General features: G+C 43.4%; 1 protein-coding gene across 2 annotated transcripts in view; it reads left to right on the forward strand.

The window, feature by feature from the left end:
* BAZ1A (bromodomain adjacent to zinc finger domain 1A) overlaps positions 1-19333 on the forward strand; it is a 67107-nt gene that overhangs the window by 1416 nt on the left and 46358 nt on the right. For both annotated transcript variants that reach the window (XM_039351843.1, XM_039351842.1), the window contains exons 2-4: positions 402-530; positions 16049-16327; positions 18160-18303. In XM_039351843.1, the coding sequence (XP_039207777.1) occupies positions 418-530; positions 16049-16327; positions 18160-18303 (536 nt within the window). In that variant the 5' untranslated portion in view covers positions 402-417. The remainder of the gene's footprint in view (positions 1-401; positions 531-16048; positions 16328-18159; positions 18304-19333) is intronic.

Raw genomic sequence — 19333 nt, forward strand, 5'->3', positions numbered from 1 at the left:
AAGAGGTGCTTAGCCCAGGGTGCGCAGATCAGGAGGCGGACACCCCCCCCCCTTAGACCGCTGGCGTTGCTTTGGGGTGGGGGAATCCCCAGGTCAAAAGAGCACATTGTGAGAACGAGGAGGAGGAGGAGGAGGGGAACCGCCGCCGGTGGAGCCGCCGCCTGTTCGGCGTCATGGCCCCATTGTGAGGCGGCGCAGGGGAGGGGAAGCGGGGGAGGAAAGGAAGGATCCGCTCTCGCTCTCCCATAGACGCGCGCACGCACCACAGAACTCGCTCAGACCCAGCAAGAAAGCAGCGTGTCAAACGCTCACAAAAGAACCCGTCTGCGGCCGTCCGGCAACGACCACCGCCGCTCGGGCTCTTCGCCTTTCTTTACCGCCTTCCTCTCGCCTCCTTCTAGAAACAGGAGCCGGGGGATGCCGCTTCTACACCGAAAGCCCTTCGTGAGGGAGAAACCTCCGGCTGACCTCCGGCCCGACGAACACGTCTTCCACTGCAGGGTCACCAACGAGATCTTCAGGGACTACGAGTAAGAGACACGTCCCCTCCCCCTCCCGCAATGGCTCTGGCGGGCTGGTTTGAACGAGAAGCGCGGCTTCAAACGGCTGACACCCGGCCGGAGAAGGGAATCCCCTGTGAAGAAGCGGGGAAACCCCTTGAGCTCCTGTCTTCCCCGGGCGAGAGGGGAAAGGGGAGGGCTCTTTGGGCAGGAGGACCTCTCGCCTCTAACTGACCCGTCCTTTAGCTCCCCCGGTACCCTTCCTCCTCAGGACGAGCGGGAATACGGAAAGTTTATTACTTCACTGGCCCGACACTGGCTTTTGTGGGCATCCTGAACCCCAGTTGCGTGTTAGCGCGACTTGCACTACTAGGCCTTGGTGTACTTCTGGGCGGGCGCGCGCGCATTTGTGCTTTTGCTCCTGTATGTGGAAGTAACACGGCAAACTTGACTGAACTTGGGCGCGGAGAGAGCGAGAGACAGGAGAAGCAACGGCCAGCAGCCGGCGATGTAAGGCCGGATTTGGGTCGTGAGGGACTGCTGGACGGCTGCTTGTAACCGACTCATTGAGTATTGTTTTCCCACCAGCTGGCGGTCCGAAAAACAAACGTACCGCTGTCTCTGGCCCGTAAATGAATCTCTGTGGTTTTTAATGGCGCACCTTAGTGATCTAATTTTTATCCTTATTTTTATTTGATTAAAAAAAATAAAAAAACTGAAAAACCCAGATCCCAACTCATGTGCCAAATACCCATCTTTAAAGAATTACCACCCCCTTTGTTGCATTAGACATTTTTGGCAAGTTCCCATGATTATTTGCTCCTTGGAACTGGAGTTAGCACCTGTTTTGACAAGATAGTTGTGACAAGCCATTTTTCCCCCCTTAAGGATTTACAATATCTGACACACTTCAATGAATTACTTTAGGAAAATATAAATAGCTTAATACTGTTTTTCAATAGTAAATGTTAAAAGTACGTATAACTTGTAATAATTTTATAATATTCTAAGTTTTCAAAATATTCAAAAAAGGTTTTCATTTTATTGACCTCAGGCTAACACATAATGTTTTGCCTCATTTTCTAAAAATCAAGCTTGTTGGATTAGTATTTCAATATTTAAAATATTTTGAGATGTCATTTTGAAAGTGAAAAGTTAATTTTAAGCTAAAGATATAAATATGACAAATACTGAGCATGTCCCTTGAATTGGAAGATGCTGTTATTTCATGTCTTTCATTAAGGATAATGTAAATGGTAACAAAAGAACCCACAGTTTTCATTGGTAACCATAAAGTATTGCCATAAAATGACCAAAATCTAAAATTATTGGGGGACAGAATTTCAGAAAACTATTCTGAATAATAAAAGCATTTTCCCCATATATAAGGCTTGTGAAATAATCTATCTGCACTTAATTCATCTATTTATATTAGCAAGTTTTATAAATAGTGTACTGGCTCATGTTTATATGTTAAATGAAACAATATAATTTATAACTAATGAAATTAGAATGCAGTTGATTTTTGGGAAAAGAACTACAGTGGTAATTAAAAAATTTTTTGTTTGCATTGGAGACTTGGCTGGCTGTGTCACTATTAAAAGAAAAGGACTTCCAGAACTTGTTCAGTGTCCGCTGCAATGGTTTTGCATGTAATAGATATGCATGCTTTTTCTTGGACATTAGTAAAGTATTGCTAGATTATTTTTCTGCAGATTTGCCATAGGACTCTTGGAGCAAAGTATGTAATTAGCAAAGTTGTTCATCCATTTAGATATGCTTTCAAAAAAATTCCTATAGAATTCATCTGAATCTGTTTGCAAGTAAATAAATATATATTAAAAGAACATATGTAGAAAGTTTATTAGAAAGTTGGTGAAGTAGCTGCAGAAGATAAGGCTTCATTTTTCTTATTTATAAAAAGGTTTTGAATTTCTGGATAGCATCTGTAATGACATTGTTGGTTGAATCAGATTATTTATGCATGTTTGATGCAAGGGCTGAATGTGATCTTAACGAGTGGTTTCTAAGCTAGAAAATATTGTTATGCAGCCATGTTTATGCTGCTGAAGGCCACAAAAATATATCACAACTCTGAAAGTTGGGGGAGGGAAGCTAAAACTCTTGGAGCATGGACCTTTATCAATGTTTGGACTTCTTTGAACCCCTGAGAACAAATCATCTGTGTGCATATGTTTCATTCAAGTCTGCAATAAAGGGTTTAACATACCCAAGTCATGTCTGAGTCTTCTGCCAACTAAACCTGTTCCTAAATAGGGAGTCCAGAGAACTGAGATTTGCTGCTGACCTATTGTAAGCTCGTCCTAACTATAGGCAACTGATCCCAAGAATTAGGAACGATGCAGGATTCAACAGAGTTTCAGACTTTATTATGTTGCTCAGTTGAAGAGAAAGTCAGCCCTGGGAAACCTCCCACTCCGGCGTATTAAATAAGCCCCGCCACCACACCCATAGTGTACGCCCCAATTACCAGTCACCACTCCACCCTCGCCACACCCTCATGTCTGTCAGACCCAGCATCCCGGTTAATTCAATTCAAGCGGTTAAGCAGTTAATTCAGCTCAATCCTCTTTAGACGCGCGTTGCATGTAGAATATCATTAACTGGGCGTCGGCAGCCTATCACAGTTGTTCCTCTAACGCACAGCAGCCCAAATCCGTCTTTAGACGCGCGCCGCAGGCGAGACGTCATCAGCTGAGCGTCGGCATCTCTAGCGCCGCCCATCTGCCTCGCCGCATCGCCGAGCCTTCTCCGCAGCGTCGCCGCCTGCTTAGTCAAGGTTCTTTTACACTGGGTCTGACATTCGGCCCCCCCTCACCACGGGGTCCCCTAGAACAGAATATTACAGGTTAAAGCATCGTTTAGTTAATGATATTTACATATCATCTAACCCCCCCCTCTCTCATTCGGTTTCGGTTTATGTGGCCATAGTTTATGGTATTTTCGGAGCAGCTCCGGAGCGAAAACCTTTTTACTCTGCACCCATGAAGCATCGGATAGGGGATATCCTTTCCATACTATCAGGTAGGATATTTTGCCCCCCCGCCATTGTGAGTCCACGACATCCTGTATCTCATACTGTCCCGGAGCGATAGGTCCAGGAGGATCTGTATGAGTACTCCTCTCTATCGGTTTCAACAGACTCACGTGGAAAACCGGATGTATTCTACCAAGGAAGGCCGGCAGTTGGAGTTGTACTGTGACAGGATTAATGATTCGTATTATGCGAAATGGACCCACGTATTTCGGCGCCAACTTCTTGCAGGGTACCTGTAACTTAAGGTATTTAGTCGAGAGATATACCTGATCACCTATTCGGAACCGGGTTGACATTCTACGGCCTTTATCTGCTTGTTCCTTGGCTGTTTGTCCCGCCTGTATCAGCGCTTTCTTTACTGTATGCCATACTTGGTTAGCACGGAACATCCAGTCCCCTGGCTTCTTGGCCAGGGATGCCAGTGATTCACAACCTGGTACGGGATTTAGATCGTAGCCATATACCACCTGAAAGGGGGTTAAGCCGGTACTTTTATGCACTGCATTGTTGTAAGCTAGTTCGGCAAAGGGTATATATTCCATCCAATCCGTCTGTTGATGAGAGACATAGCAACGTAGGTATCGTGACACTGCCGCATTGGCCCGTTCCGCTGCCCCGTTGGTACATGGATGGTATGCCGAGCTCAATCCTTGAGTAGTTCCAATACAGGCCAGAAATTGACGCCAGAATCGAGCTGTGAATTGAACCCCGCGGTCTGATATAACCCGTCGAGGAGCTCCATGTATACGATAAACGTGCTGTACAAATAGCTTCGCTAGTTGCGCTGCAGACGGCAGCCCCTTGCAGGGTATAAAATGGGCCTGTTTCGAAAACAAGTCTATCACCGTCCATATGACAGTGTAACCTTTTACATTAGGTAACTCCACCAGGAAGTCCATGCCAATGTCTTGCCATGGTCGTATCGGATCAGACACTGACTGTAACAATCCCATTGGCTTTTTAGGTATTACTTTCGCCTGGGCACAAACTTTACATTCCTTTACATATGTTTCAATGTCTATTCTTAAACTTGGCCACCAAAATTGCCTTCTTGCTAGATGTAGCGTTTTCACAAAACCAAAGTGACCTGCTACTTTGGAATCATGACATTGATGGTATACCCGGTTGCGTACTCCCTGAGGTATATACAATTTATCGCCATACCAGGCCAAGCCATTACGATGGGTCAATATCCCTGGATTCGCTGATAGCCAAGGATCGGTTACTAAAGCTGCCTTTATTTCTTCTTCAAAGGTTGCTAACTTTGTACAAACTTCTACCTTTTCGGACTCCCCATTACACTGAGGTATGACAGCCTGGATCACCTGTTCCCGTTTGCTGTCATATTGGGGCATTCGGGAGAGTGCGTCCGCTAGGAAGTTCTTTCCACCCGGAACAACTTTTAAATTGAATTTGAAGCGTTGAAAGTACTGCGCCCATCGGACGTGTTTAGGCGCTAATTTCCTTGGTGTTTGAAGCACTGTTAAGTTTTGATGATCTGTCCAGACCTCGAAGGGATGTTGAGCCCCTTCCAACAGATGGCGCCAAGTGGATAATGCCCATTTCACTGCAAATGCTTCTTTTTCCCACACCGCCCAGCGTCGTTCCGTTTCAGTGAATTTTTTGGACGTGTAGGCACACGGTTGTAGTATATTCTTCTCACTACGTTGCAATAGAATGGCACCAACGGCTACGTCGCTAGCGTCCGCTTGTACGATGAAGGGCTTGTCCGGGTCAGGATGTGCCAATAACGGCCCCTGCGCAAACAGGCTTTTTAATGTCTCAAAGGCCTGTTGGCAGGCCATAGTCCATTCCAGCGGTTGTTTTGGTCGGGGTTTACCAGTATTGTGTTTGGTACGTAACAACTGAGTCAATGGTAGGGCCACATCAGCAAAGGATGGTATAAACTGACGATAAAAATTAGCGAACCCCAGAAACTGCTGTAATTGGCAACGAGTCCTTGGGGCTTGCCATTCCAGTACACTGCGTATCTTATTGGGATCCATTTCTATTCCCATCGCCGAAACCCGGAATCCCAAGTAATCAATACGGTCTTTGTGGAATTCACATTTTGACACTTTACAGTATAGTTTGGAATCTAGTAATTTTTTCAACACCGTTCGAACTAATTGTATGTGGTCCTCCATTGTACTTGAGTATATAAGTATATCATCTAAGTATACAAGTACACCCCTATAAAGATGGTCATGCAAGACTTCGTTTATTAACTGCATGAACACAGCCGGGGCTCCCTGTAGACCAAAAGGCATCACCTTGAACTGATAACTCCCTAAGGGACAGTTAAAAGTGGTCTTCCACTCATCTCCTTCCCGTATTCGTATTCTATAATATGCCTCCCGAAGATCTAATTTTGTGAAAATCTTGCCAGTAGCCAAATGGGCAAGGAGGTCTTTCATGAGAGGCAACGGGTAAATGGGTTCTATACATACCGCGTTCAGTCCTCTGAAATCTACACATAGCCGCAGTCCTCCGTCCTTTTTTTCATGGAATATTACGGGTGCTGCTATTTTAGAGCGAGCCGGCTCTATAAAACCCCTAGCCAGGTTTTTATCGATATACTCCCTCATTTCCTTTAGCTCAGTGAATGTCATGGGGTACATTCTGGGCTTAGGCAACTTTGCCCCGGGAATGAGTTCGATGGCGCAATCCGTTACCCTATGGGGTGGTAGAGTATCGCATTCATGTTCGCTAAAGACTGCTGCCAGGTCGTTGTAGACTGACGGGTATCCGGGTCCGTCCCCTTCCGGTATTGGGTCTACAGCACCCAGCCCTTTATCTCCATCGTAATCAGGTGTGGGTGGTGGCTGAGGACCCACGGGCAACCGCAATCGTCGAGACCCATCCTCCCACCAGATGATTGGTGTCCATTTATCCAACCAGGCCAAACCGAGAATGAGCGGTTCGGTCATGGAAGGGACCACGACGAATCGGATAACCTCCCAATGACCACCTACATCCATCCTGATTGGTTCGGTCACCAACATGGTTGGAGCTCCCCCTAGCAGTGAACCATCCACTTGCTCAAACCGAATTGGGGATTTTAGCCGAGTGACCCTGATCCCCATCTGTTGTACTACCTCCCTATTAATTAAACATCGGGTACATCCGGTATCAAGCAATGCCTGAAAAGACCTTGCTTCCCCAGTGATTGGGCTCGTAAGAGTTACTGGAATGGTGAATGGGGCGATTGGTTCACTCACCATTGAATCTTCTATAGGGTCGTCTTCTTCGTATTTCTGTAACATGGGGGAATGATCATCGGAAGCCGGCTGTATCGGTGTCTGTCCCGCTTGGTGGGCTATCCGGGACTTCTCCATCATTTTCTGCGGTGTAGAACCTGGCTTGCCGATCGCCGTTGGTGTCCCTAGTACTGCCGGTAGTCCGCACTCTGCTGCTCGGTGTCCTGGTCGGTTACAGCGGAAACACCTAAAAGTTGTCTTTGAGCGCGTTGCATCCGGTGTGGCCTGGACCATATGGCCTGTGAGTGGGTCCTGGCCCCGGCGGGATGGTAGTTTGTTCTCACGTCCACCGGTATGCTCCCTCAACCCGATGTCCAGTTCCATTGCAGCTTTAAACCAATCGGACAGACGCCCCCCTATCCCTCTCACTATACATGCCCGGCGTATCTCGTTATCCAAGCCATTCCGAAAGTGGTGGACCATTAAACGATCCGGCCACGATCGCAGTCTCCCCGCTAATTTCTGGAACTCACGGATGTATTCTTTTGCCGGTCTCCCTCTTTGTCGCAGGCCCACTAGTTGGGCCTCCGCCCACTGTAAGCGGGTTGGATCTTCAAACCTAGTTCTTAACGCATCCAGGAAGAGCCCCACATCAGCTAGTTCTCTGGCCTGGTCGCTATAAAGATCAGCTGCCCATGCAGCCGCCTCTCCCTGCAGGCTCGACGTAACTGCGACCACCATCGACCAATTGGATGAATACAAGGTGGAATAGCGGTCTAGATGGTTCAGTACATGACTGAGAAAGACTGCCAGGCGATCTGGGTCCCCATCAAATGTAAGCGTTATAGGGGGAGGGTTCCACACCATATTCTGAGGCCATGGAGGTGGCACCTGTCCCCCATACCGACCAGCCGCCGGGGATGGTCTAGGGCGAGTCCCTGCTCCTCCCCCCGTGGGTCCTGCGCCCATGTCATCTGGGTCTGCCGGCCTGCTCCCTAGTCCCCTCACCCCCATTCCATAACGTGTATGCTCCGGTCCCACCTGCCTTGTGGTAGGTTCCCGCAGCGTGAACTGGTCGTCCGGGTGCAGGTTAAGTTCTGTGCTGGACAATCGGAATTGGGAGGTGTAGGGTTGGCTCTCCTTGCCAGGGCTATGTATAGTAGTGGGGTATATACGTTCCCCAAACTGGTCTCTAAGGACATCCAGCATGTACTGCCCCGGGGCTGTGGAGCAGCTCCATTCCTCCTCATGATTTCCAGTGACCCGGCGTTCCCTCCAACCGGTAAAGCTTGGCGCCAACCGCCGTCCACGACCATCCTCGGGGAGCCCCAGCGTTGGGCTAAACCACCATTCGCCCCCTGTATCCACTGGACGTTGCTGTCGGGTGTTTGGAGCCTCAACTACGGGGGCACATATTTTCTCCTTCCGTCGAACCACCGTTGGCTCCTCCCCCGTGTCGTTCACCGCCAGGCCCTCCAGCTGTTCACCGGACTCCTCTGAGTCTTCGGCCATGACAGGGTCCTCTCCCTGCGTTCCCTCTGCCATAGCCCCTTGTTCCTGGCGAGTACCAGGTGTTAGAATAATTAATGTAACTAGGATGAGGGCTGACTTAATGTAAGCTCGTCCTAACTATAGGCAACTGATCCCAAGAATTAGGAACGATGCAGGATTCAACAGAGTTTCAGACTTTATTATGTTGCTCAGTTGAAGAGAAAGTCAGCCCTGGGAAACCTCCCACTCCGGCGTATTAAATAAGCCCCGCCACCACACCCATAGTGTACGCCCCAATTACCAGTCACCACTCCACCCTCGCCACACCCTCATGTCTGTCAGACCCAGCATCCCGGTTAATTCAATTCAAGCGGTTAAGCAGTTAATTCAGCTCAATCCTCTTTAGACGCGCGTTGCATGTAGAATATCATTAACTGGGCGTCGGCAGCCTATCACAGTTGTTCCTCTAACGCACAGCAGCCCAAATCCGTCTTTAGACGCGCGCCGCAGGCGAGACGTCATCAGCTGAGCGTCGGCATCTCTAGCGCCGCCCATCTGCCTCGCCGCATCGCCGAGCCTTCTCCGCAGCGTCGCCGCCTGCTTAGTCAAGGTTCTTTTACACTGGGTCTGACACCTATCACAGTAACTCTGAAAAAAGGGATAAGGAATTGTAGAATATATGACCATCTCAAATCATATGATGCATTGATATCTCTTTGAACCCTAGCATTATCTGGAATGCTCTGAATAGTAAGGAAGTATAAGACTGTATTGCAGTCTGCAATCAAGTTTTTTTTTCTGTATCTTACTCTCTATATATGTCAGTGTGTATGTGCATGTGTATAAAACTGTTGTATAGCTGCCCATCTTAAAGCTAAACTCCTTGCTGCTTACAACTGAAAGATAAAGCATAGAACAATAAATACACAAGAACCAGTAAAACCAAAACACAAACCTGGTACTACAACCATACTTTCTCTATGTCACTCACTACTTTCTTGTTTAACCCTATCCAAATACTTGAGGGAAAAACCTCAAGTCTTAAATGGTCTCCTGAATGTTAAAAGAGTGGGGGGCTGTTTAATCTCATGGGGGAGAATGTTCCTATAGGGCAAGAGCTGCAGTGGAGAAAGCAGACTTCTGAAGCCCCAATATTTAAGGATAGGGACCTGGAGCACACCCACCCATCAGCTGTGGTGGGATGAACACCTTAGGGATTGGTGGTCCTGCAGATAATCCATGTCATGAAGGAATTTAAAGGTAATAATCGGCACCTTGAATTGGAAATTAGGAGATAGTCAGCTTGTTTACTTTGTCATGAAAACAAATCACTTTGGATCCATGCAGTTTACTTATTTATTATCTTGATTTATATGCCACTGATTCCTAGTCTCTAAATGACTTATAATAAAATCAGCAAAAAACTACAAAATAATACAATCTGATAAAATCCCCATCCCTAAAATACATTTAAAAAAATTAATTTACCCTAGCCGTAAAGACTTCGTATATATTTTGGCTGCTCCCACTAAAAAGTACCTTCTGCTTAAAGAACCATTGCATAGAGTAGTCTGGAGTGCTTTTTAAAACCTCAGTACACGAGGGCAGTTGATTCTATAGTGTGGTGGCTACCATTAAGAATGCTTTTTCCTGGTGCTCTCTCTCTTGATTTCCTGCAGGAAAAGGATCCCCCACCTGCTTTTTTGATCTGTATGAAATAGATATCTAAAAATCTCTGTAAAAATGAACTTTAAGTCCAAATCAAATGATTAAAATTATAAGTGAATTATAATTATTTTAATGGAAGCTGTTGGATAGGTAATTTTGGTTGATACGTATTTGGTCAATTAACGGGAAGAAAGTTGCCTTTAGGATTTAAATATGGATAAGTAATACAAACATGTATTTTGTAAAAACCTGGCTAAATGAAATAAAAAATATGAATGTTCCTCAGGGTTTTCTTTTAATTTGAGTTTTCCATATAATATTAGGTAGACTAATGGTTTAATAGTATACTTATTAACACAAATATATTCTATCCCATTGCTTTTAAATTTAGAGTGAGTGTATCTGAAATAAGATGTTCATAAGAAGAATTTGGTGGTTTTCTGAAGAAGCCAGGATTTTTTTTATGGTAGATATTGGAGATGACAAGTTGATTCAATCTGTAATAATTTCCAGAACAACCTTGTTTCTGTTCCAAAACAATTATCTAACCTTTTTACTCAATTGGGAATCCATTAAATTATATTTTCATTCTGGTTAGAATGATGGTATTAGGAAACTTGAAATTGTGATTTTCCCTCTATAGATTATTACTAGTTTTGTTATGTGACTTAATATCTGCAGCAGAATCTTGTCAGAGTAATCTGTTCCAAGAAATTAATCTAGATTGTTCCTTCATAACTCTTGATTGGCTTCATAAAAGTAATATGGTCTCTATGCAAATAATATCATTATTCCCAGTGCTTTTTTTCTAAAAAAAAAAAAAAAAAGGTGCCGGAACTCACACACATTATACAACCCGCCTTTCCTATCCTATAAGGTTCCATCCAAAAAAGATGCCGGAACACCGTTCTGGGCGTTCTATGAGAAAAAAAGCCCTGATTATTCCTAAGTGTGTCTTATCCTAGCAGTTTTTCCCCTTTGGGCAAATTTGTCCTTATTTTGCATCCCCTCGCCCTACCCCATGTGAAATATTCTCATTTGCTTATTTGTTTTCAAGGAAGAAAGCAGAAGAGGAAGCTTTAAGGGTAAATTTATAAAAGGAAGAAGCCAGCAAGAAAAATGTTTTTGGGGAGGTAGAAAAAGTATTAGAACAAAAGTGTTGTTAAATTACTTTTAATTAGTTTTATTGTAATTTGTTTTGATTGTTGTGAGTTGCCCATAGTTTTTGCCAGTTGAACAACACATAGGCTTAATAATAAAAAAAATAATGTCCAAATTGGTGAATAACATAGTTGTGATAAAAAAATTCTAAGATAGGTACTCCCTGCCTTGAATAGTATTTAATGTATCTCTAATGCCTTCTCTTAGAGGTAAGTTGATATATAGAAGCTGAGTCTGTGGCAAAAAGGTAATATGTATTGGCCTTGTTAAATACACTCTTGATATTTTAGCCATTCAGTCGTGTCCAACTCTTGTCAACTTTATAAGCAAGTGCTCTCCATGCTACAGCTTCTTTCAGTTGTTGGATGTTCATCTTTGTATCTTTGTATCAGTTTTGACGTTATCAAGCCAACATATTTTTTGTTATATGTGTGGTTATAGAATGCAAATCTGTATTTAAGGGACCTTGTAGTTATTATGTTCAATAACAATTTACAAAATCAAGAAAAGGCTAGGGCAAAAATATATCATTTATTAAATAATAAAAGAACATGTAGCCACTTTATCTTTGTTATAATTTTATTACATAAAGCATAACTCTCAAAAGATGTTCACCTTTGCACTACAGAAAAGTAAATATTAAGAGGTAGAGTCAACAGCACTTTATCCTCTTAACTTCAAAAATAGGATAGACCACTAAGGAACTACTGTAAGCAGTTGCCTAGGTTCTGAAATGTTAAGAACCTGGCTCAGTAGTTAGTTGACAGCTAGTACAGAGCCCTCAATACTGTGCATATATGAGTAAAGAATTGTACTGACCTCTGGCCACTCACAAGGAAGATTTGATATAGAGCAGTGGTTCTCAGCCTTTCTAATGCCGTGACCCCATAATACAGTTCCCCATGTTGTGGTGACCCCCAAGTGGGTGTGGCCACCAATAAGAGGGAGTAGGACAGCTAGGGAAAAGGGAAAAAAATGGCGGACAGCGTGGTTTGGCGACCCCCGTGAAATGGTCATTCGACCCCAAATGGGGTCCCGACCCACAGGTTGAGAACCACTGATATAGAGCATGTTAATAATCTAATCTTACATATACTAATATATAGAGTACTCTGGCAAAGCTGTTTAAAAACTGATAAGAGTTGAGAGCTTTATGTGGCTGGTTGCTTTGTTGCAAGAGTCTTATCCAAGAGAGCTTCAGTAAAATAACAGTTTTGTTTCAGACCACCATGAAAAATGGATGGTTTTATTTCCAAAGTGCCTAGGAACAGGTGAAATGAACCCTTGAATCACTGAATGATTTCCAGTGGCTGACTGCTTGAGAATACAATGGATTTAGCAAAGTCAATTTTCCGTATTGCTTCACTACGTGAAGGCAGGACTATGTGATCTTGCTTATATTCAGAGTGAGACCTGTTCACATGACAAATCCATTTAACTGACATGCTAAATTGAATGAAGGTCAGCTGTTCCAGTCATGTACAGTATATATTGAATCATGTCTGTGTATGTTACAATATTGTGGATTGGCAGAAAGCCTAGAGTAAACGTTTGACTATGTCTGGTAATCTGTTAGGTATAGATTATACGTTGATGTATACACTTATATCAGACATGTCAAACACAAGGCCCGGGGCTGGATACACCCCGTGACGTGGTTTCATGTGGCCCGCAAAGCCATCCTGGAAACTGAGGGAATGGCCCTTGCTGCCTTGGCCCTGGCCCAGGCCACCCAGGAGCCAATGTACAATTTTGTGGTGGCCAAACGCATTCAGTCTTAGCTCTACAAGGCCGTCTGGAAATAGCAAGGGACCGGCCCCTGCCTCATTGGCCCCACCCCTTGGGTGCGCACTGGGGAGGTGTCACTCTTTGTGAGGAATGAAGAAATGCATCATCGCCTGGAAGTGGCCAGCAAATGGCCCTTGCCTACTTCACATATTCGGCTTGATGGGCTCCAGGGGAGGGGTTCCAGCAGGCAGTGGGGTGCTGTCCTCACAGTGCCGAGAGCCAGGCAGCACAAATCCAAAAAGAAGCATGACACCGCTCAGCCCCCAGCCTGTCCGATTTTGGCAGGCAGCAGGGCACTCTCCTCACAGCACCAAGAGCTGAGCTGGGTGGCGCGAATTCAAAAAGAAGCGCGCCGCCGCACAGCCCCCAGCCTGCCCGATTTCAGCAGGCAGCAAGGTGCAAAGCTGGCGAGCTTCGCAGTGCCCGGCTCAGCCTCTTGGTGCTGTGAGGAAAGCACCCCGTTGCCTGCCAAAACCTGGCAGATTGGGGGCTGGGTGGCATTGCGCTTCTTTTCAGATTTGTGCTGCCTGGCTCAGCTTCTCGGTGCTGTGAGGAGAGTGCCTCACTGCCTGCCGAAACCAGGCAGGCTGGGGGCTGGATGGCATTGTGCAGGTAACGTTGACTCTCACATTGCTCATGGCGTTCCCTCCCCCAAAGCCCATCAAGCCAGATATGTGAAGTAGGCGAGGGCCATGTGCTGGCCACTTCCAAGCGATGGTGCATTTCTTCATTCCTCACGAAGGGTGACACCTCCCCAGCTGTGTTTGCCTGTTTTTTCTCCCTCCCTCATGTCAAATATTTTCCCACCACTCTGTTCTTAGGAAGGAAGGAAGGAAAGAAGGAAGGAAGGAGAGGGAGGGTCTGAGGGAAGTCCTGCCCTGCTGCCCTTTCACCATCCCCTTGTCCCCTGGCCTATCCTGGGGGTCTCCCATCCTATTGCTAAGGAAGCTTTGGATACAAAGCCAGGTCTCCTTCCATCGAGAGGGAGTGGGCCTCCCTCTGAATTTGCCCTCATACCCATCATGAGCAACCTCGCTAAGGAGAGTAAGCACAGCAGCAGCAGCAGCCTTGAGGAGGAGGTAAGTGCAGCTGGGCACCCCCTTGGGGTAGTGGGGCTGGGCTTGGTGCCGTGGGTGCTTGAGGGCCAGGCTGGGCATTTGACCTCTGCTGCCCAGAGCTCCGGGAAGCCCACGGCACCATCCAGCCCCCCCCCTCGCATGGCTTGAGAGGAACAGTGAGTCTCTTCCAGTGGACCATGCCTTGACGCTTGCCCCGGTCCCACCCCCTTCTGCCAGAGACCCTCAAATCTGTCCCACTCCTGCCCAGGTCCTCACAGGTACCCTTGACGCGAACCATGTAGAGTGAACCACCCAGTAGGCTACACCCACTCCATCCATGCCCACCCAGTAGGCCGTGCCCACCCTGGTTACACCTACCCGCCCACCCGAGAACAACCGCAATGCTGATGCAGCCCTCAATGAAATTGAGTTTGACACCCCTGACTTAAATAGACATAGTAATAAATATTGAATGACCCCATTCTGAATGTCTCAGTAATAGTGAACCTTTTGGGCTCAGCATGTCAAAAATTTGGAAAATGCCTAACTTGACTGTATTGGCATGTCACACTCCACTTTGAATAAAAGAGAAACGGTTCTCTATTTTCCCCCCTCCCCATTTAGGCCACTCTAAACAGCAGTATTTGATGGCAGTGTCGAGGCTGTACCTGAAGTAGAAGCCCAGGCCTAAACTTCAGCCCCAGTTCTACTGCTGTCACTTTGCACCATTCCCCAAGGTGTACAAGTGTTGGGGAATGGAACAATTGCCTCCCGTAGCCCAGTGCTCTCCAGGATCTACTGCAGACCACTTCCTTCAGGCAGTGTTCCCTTTCTATTGTTAGGCCACTGCAGCCTACACAAGGTTGCTCAAAGCCTTTGCTCTTGAAGTGGCTTTGGAGAATGCTCTTCCCCAGCCTTTGTAGCCTCCAAAATCTGAGCAAATGCACTCCCTATTCTCATATGATTTTCTGAGACTCTGGAGGCCACGAGAAGCACATCCAATTCTCATATGACTTCTGCAACTTCTGAAAATCGCAAAAGAACAGGTGTGCTTTTGAGAATAGTTGTTGTCAAGCATTGATGTACACTGGCATGTCACCCAAAATCTCATGGTACTCAAAAACAGTTGTTTGGACGATTTAAAAATTTAGGCTGAGACTACAACTAGCTTAGATTTATTTCTGCCATGTAGTTGTTATAGATTTATTGGACAACGCTCTTTAAGATGGGGCACACAGTTTCTGTTTTTTGAGGATGCTGAGGGCCACAATCCAAAAATAAACCTACTGAGATAATTAATGTACAGTTGCAATCATATCCTGATTGAGGTATCATGAAGCTTTCAGAGACCTGCTGTGAGAAGTTTGAAGACAAAGGTACCTAACCATGATGATATTGCTCAGTGCTTTTTTTCTAAAAAAAAAAAAAAAAGGTGCCAGAACTCACACACATCATACAATCCACCTTGCCTACCCTACAAGGTTCCATCTAAACTCCGTTCTGGGCATTCTATGAGAAAAAAATGTTGCTAGTATATAATCTATGATGTTGCTAGTATATAAATCTATTATGGTTTGCAGAATATGTTCTAATCTGATTGTGGAGGATCAGTTGCAATTGATCAGGAGATTAAAGGAGTGTTTGGAGAAACACAGTTAACTACTAGCTTGTTTGATCTTTGTTCATCATAGGCTGTTAGCTCTCTAAAGTTAATTGATCAAATAGATTTAGAAAACAATGCTTACATTACAAGAGAAAGCTATTCCTACTGCCTTGAAAAATTCTCTTGCTATTTGAGAACTTTATAACTGTTAACCAATCTTTAATTTTTTTTCTTTTTTGGGCAAAGTCTTAGGGAAGTAGTGATTCGGTGCTGGAGAGTTTCAGTGATTCAGCATTAGGCACGTTATCTTGGTTGAGTTATACAACATTTCACAGGGAAGTTGCATGCACAGCCTTTTATAGTTATGGCTTTGTGTATCAATAGTTTGGGATTACTTACTATTTAGCACTGTTACTTTGGGTGGTGGGACAGTAGGACTTTAAAATACTGAGTTTTAGTTAGATCTTGGTGAACAGTAACTTGTATTTTATCTTTAATTTTTGCTGGTTTTGTTTTTGCAGTGAATTTTTTGAAAGAACAATTCTTTGTAATAGTCTTGTCTGGAGTTGTGCTATCACAGGCAAATCTGGACTTACCTATCAAGAAGCACTAGAATCGGAAAGGAAAGCCAGACAAAATATCCAAAACTTTCCAGAACCTCTCATTGTTCCAGTCTTATACTTAGTTACCCTCACTCAACGTTCACGACTTCATGAAATTTGTGATGATATCTTTGCTTATATAAAAAACCGTTATTTTATTGGTGAACTTGTTGAAGTACTTAGGAATAATGGTGAAAGGTAAGCATATTTCATTTGTGCTACTCTGAATATATATATAGAGAGATTTTTAATATGTAAAAAAAGCTGAAGCCAACAATACTTTTCATTACTTAAATTGCTAGTAAGTGACTTTAAACACCAAACATTTTATGTCCATTTTTGTTGTTGTTTCATTGGGAAGAGTTTGATTGTTTATGTACCAGTTGTACAGATATTCTGTCTGTATAGAATAAATGAATTACATATCTAAATCAGTTACACTACCTGCAGTTGTAAGGCTATATAGGTAGTCCTTGCTGAACATCCATTCATTCAGCAACTATTCAGTGTTACAGTGGTACTTAATAAGAGAGATTGATAATGGATCCTTGTAGTTGCAACTGTTGCAATACCACATATCATGTGATTACAATTTGAGCACTTAGGGGTCAGCTCACAGTTATAACATTGTAGCATCCTATGGTCATACAGTCACTATTTGGGACCTTCACTGCCTATTTCTGACAAGCAAAGTCAATGGGGAAACTGACGGAAGTTACAGATGGTGATTGTGTGACCCTGGGATACTGTAACGGTGCAGAAGTTCCCTAATGATGGCCACTGAGACTGCCCCTAACTGCCATTGTAAATTGGTGTGGTCACATGATATTGTGCCTTACAACTGTATTGCTTAATGACAAAGTTCCAAGTCCCAACCACTGTCAGTAAGTGAGGACTACCTGAATGTGACTCTTTTGGTTATAGTTCCTATAAATTGTCCAGAAGTTGTTAGTTACAATTATTTAATTAAAAATAATAATTTTAATAAATATATTAGAAATAATACTAATTCTGTTTAATTAATTTAAATATAAATTTGGCCATTATCTTGGATCTACCAGTTTATTTTCTGGTATTCATCATTCTTATATACCAAAGGACTAGTGTGGCACTCTCTTGAATATGTTCTTTATGTTTTTGTGTTCTGTTCCTAACTATAGGGAGGCTGTTGCCTTTGTATCTTCACTCTCCTTATTACAGTTAGGAAATTCAAAGAATACAGTAGGTTTTAACTCTCTTCTTCACTCTGTGGACTAATTTATCCATCTTTTTCTTAATGGGACATTGTCTATGTTAATGCTATCTCTGGTTATGCTAATCAAATTATTTCTGTTAACCAGGATTTGCAAATGCAGGTATGCTACCCCATGGTTTATATCAAGAACTCAAGGTCTATATTTCAGCAATTAGAAATAAACACAATATAATTAACCTGTTGAGCAAATCAAAGTTTATTATTCAATCTCTAATAATGACCCCAGAGGTTCTCCTAAGAGATTCATAACAGATCCTCCATAATCAGGATATATGATCTATTGATACAGAAGCCATTTAGAAATTCGCTAGACAAGGCATGACTCGTTGAGTCACTTTTTCAGAAATCCTTACTTAAACAGAGAAACAGAATGACCACAAGTGGGCAAAATATTCAGTGGGAGCAAGAGCAATTTCCGATTTCCTGTTGGCTTCCTCATCAAATTTCCTTCTGGGAAACTGGCAGTAAGCATTGAAACTCTTTCTTCCTCCTTTTCTCCCTTCTTTCCTCTTTCTTCCTTTTCTGCCTCCCTTTTTCCTTCCTTCCTCCCTCTCTGCCTTCCTTCCTCTCTCCTTCCCTCGTACCCTCCCTTTCTTCTTTCTTTTTCTCTCTTCCTTTTTCTTTCTTCCTCCTTTTCTTCCTGTGAATGTTCTTTGTCACCATCTTTATTGAAACAGGCAGTACTTTGTTAATACAGGAGAATATTTAATAATTGTCTGTGACTTGCAAGAAGATAGACCCCTTTTAATTGAATATTCTTCTGCTTTTTTCCCAGATTGCACTGTAAAATTTTGGAAATCAAAGCACCAGTACATCAGAATGGAATGGCCAATGGCCATGCCAAAGGTGTTGATGGAGTTACCATTATCATTAGCGACAGTGATGATTCAGATTTAGATACCAGTTCTGCACAAAATGGGTAAAAACTTGTTTTATAGTCAGAAGATGTGAAAATAGTTAAAAGGGCTACAACTAAACTACAATAACCACTATTTTTTTTAGAAAACTTCTTCATATAACTCTATATAAATATCACAATATTTAAAAAATGTTTAATTAGTATTTCAAAGTTTAAAAATAGTACAAAATAATATATATTAAAATTTTCAAAAAAAACACCCTCCAAATGCAAAAATAGAAAGAACTCAAACATACATGCACAAGGTACATTTGCACATACATACACCACACATATATAGACAATGTGGTTTTAAACCTATCAAGCCTCGTCCATATGGAATTGTCTTGATCACTTTTTCCATTTTGTTAGTTAAAAAAAAGTTTAAGAACAACAAACACATACTTTCAATCCAGGAATTTAAGTCTAGGTTAGTAGCTTCTATCTAATAAAGCAAAATCACTTTTTGCCTGTGCTTCAACTTGATAAATCCAAAAATAATTCATAAGATGATATGTTTAAAGTTGTCACTATTTTATTTATCTGTGCAACTTATCTACAACCTGAAATTAACTACACTCTAAGCAGCTTATGGAATGTATAGTATGAAGCAGATACAAAATAAATTATAAATTTATGTATTCAATTTCAGCATTTCCTGACTGTAGTCTGACTATGGATAGCTTTGTAATGCATCAATCTATATTACAAAAATAAGATTTAAAAAGCAATACACAATAATTAATTAACAAGAACGAGAATGCCACCAAACAACATAGAAAAATATATACAAAACACATCCAAGGGAGCTATCCACCCTAGTTCATGACTCGGCAGAAGGTCATCCAGAATACCATCTAGGTTGGAGCCATTTGGGCAGAATCTAATTACAATAGATAGGTTGTACTTTGTAGGTCCAAATAGATGATACTGTTGAATAAAAGGGATCTAAGGCGTGCCCACTTCATTGGGCCTGTACTGGCCTTGCGGAAACCACAACAGAAAGACAGTCCCTGAGAAAGTCTGGTCCTGTGCCATATAGATCTTTATT

Source organism: Crotalus tigris, unplaced genomic scaffold (assembly GCF_016545835.1).
Source record: "Crotalus tigris isolate CLP2741 ecotype Arizona unplaced genomic scaffold, ASM1654583v1 scf7180000018371.15429387391:27106975, whole genome shotgun sequence".
Taxonomy (NCBI): Eukaryota; Metazoa; Chordata; class Lepidosauria; order Squamata; family Viperidae; genus Crotalus; species Crotalus tigris.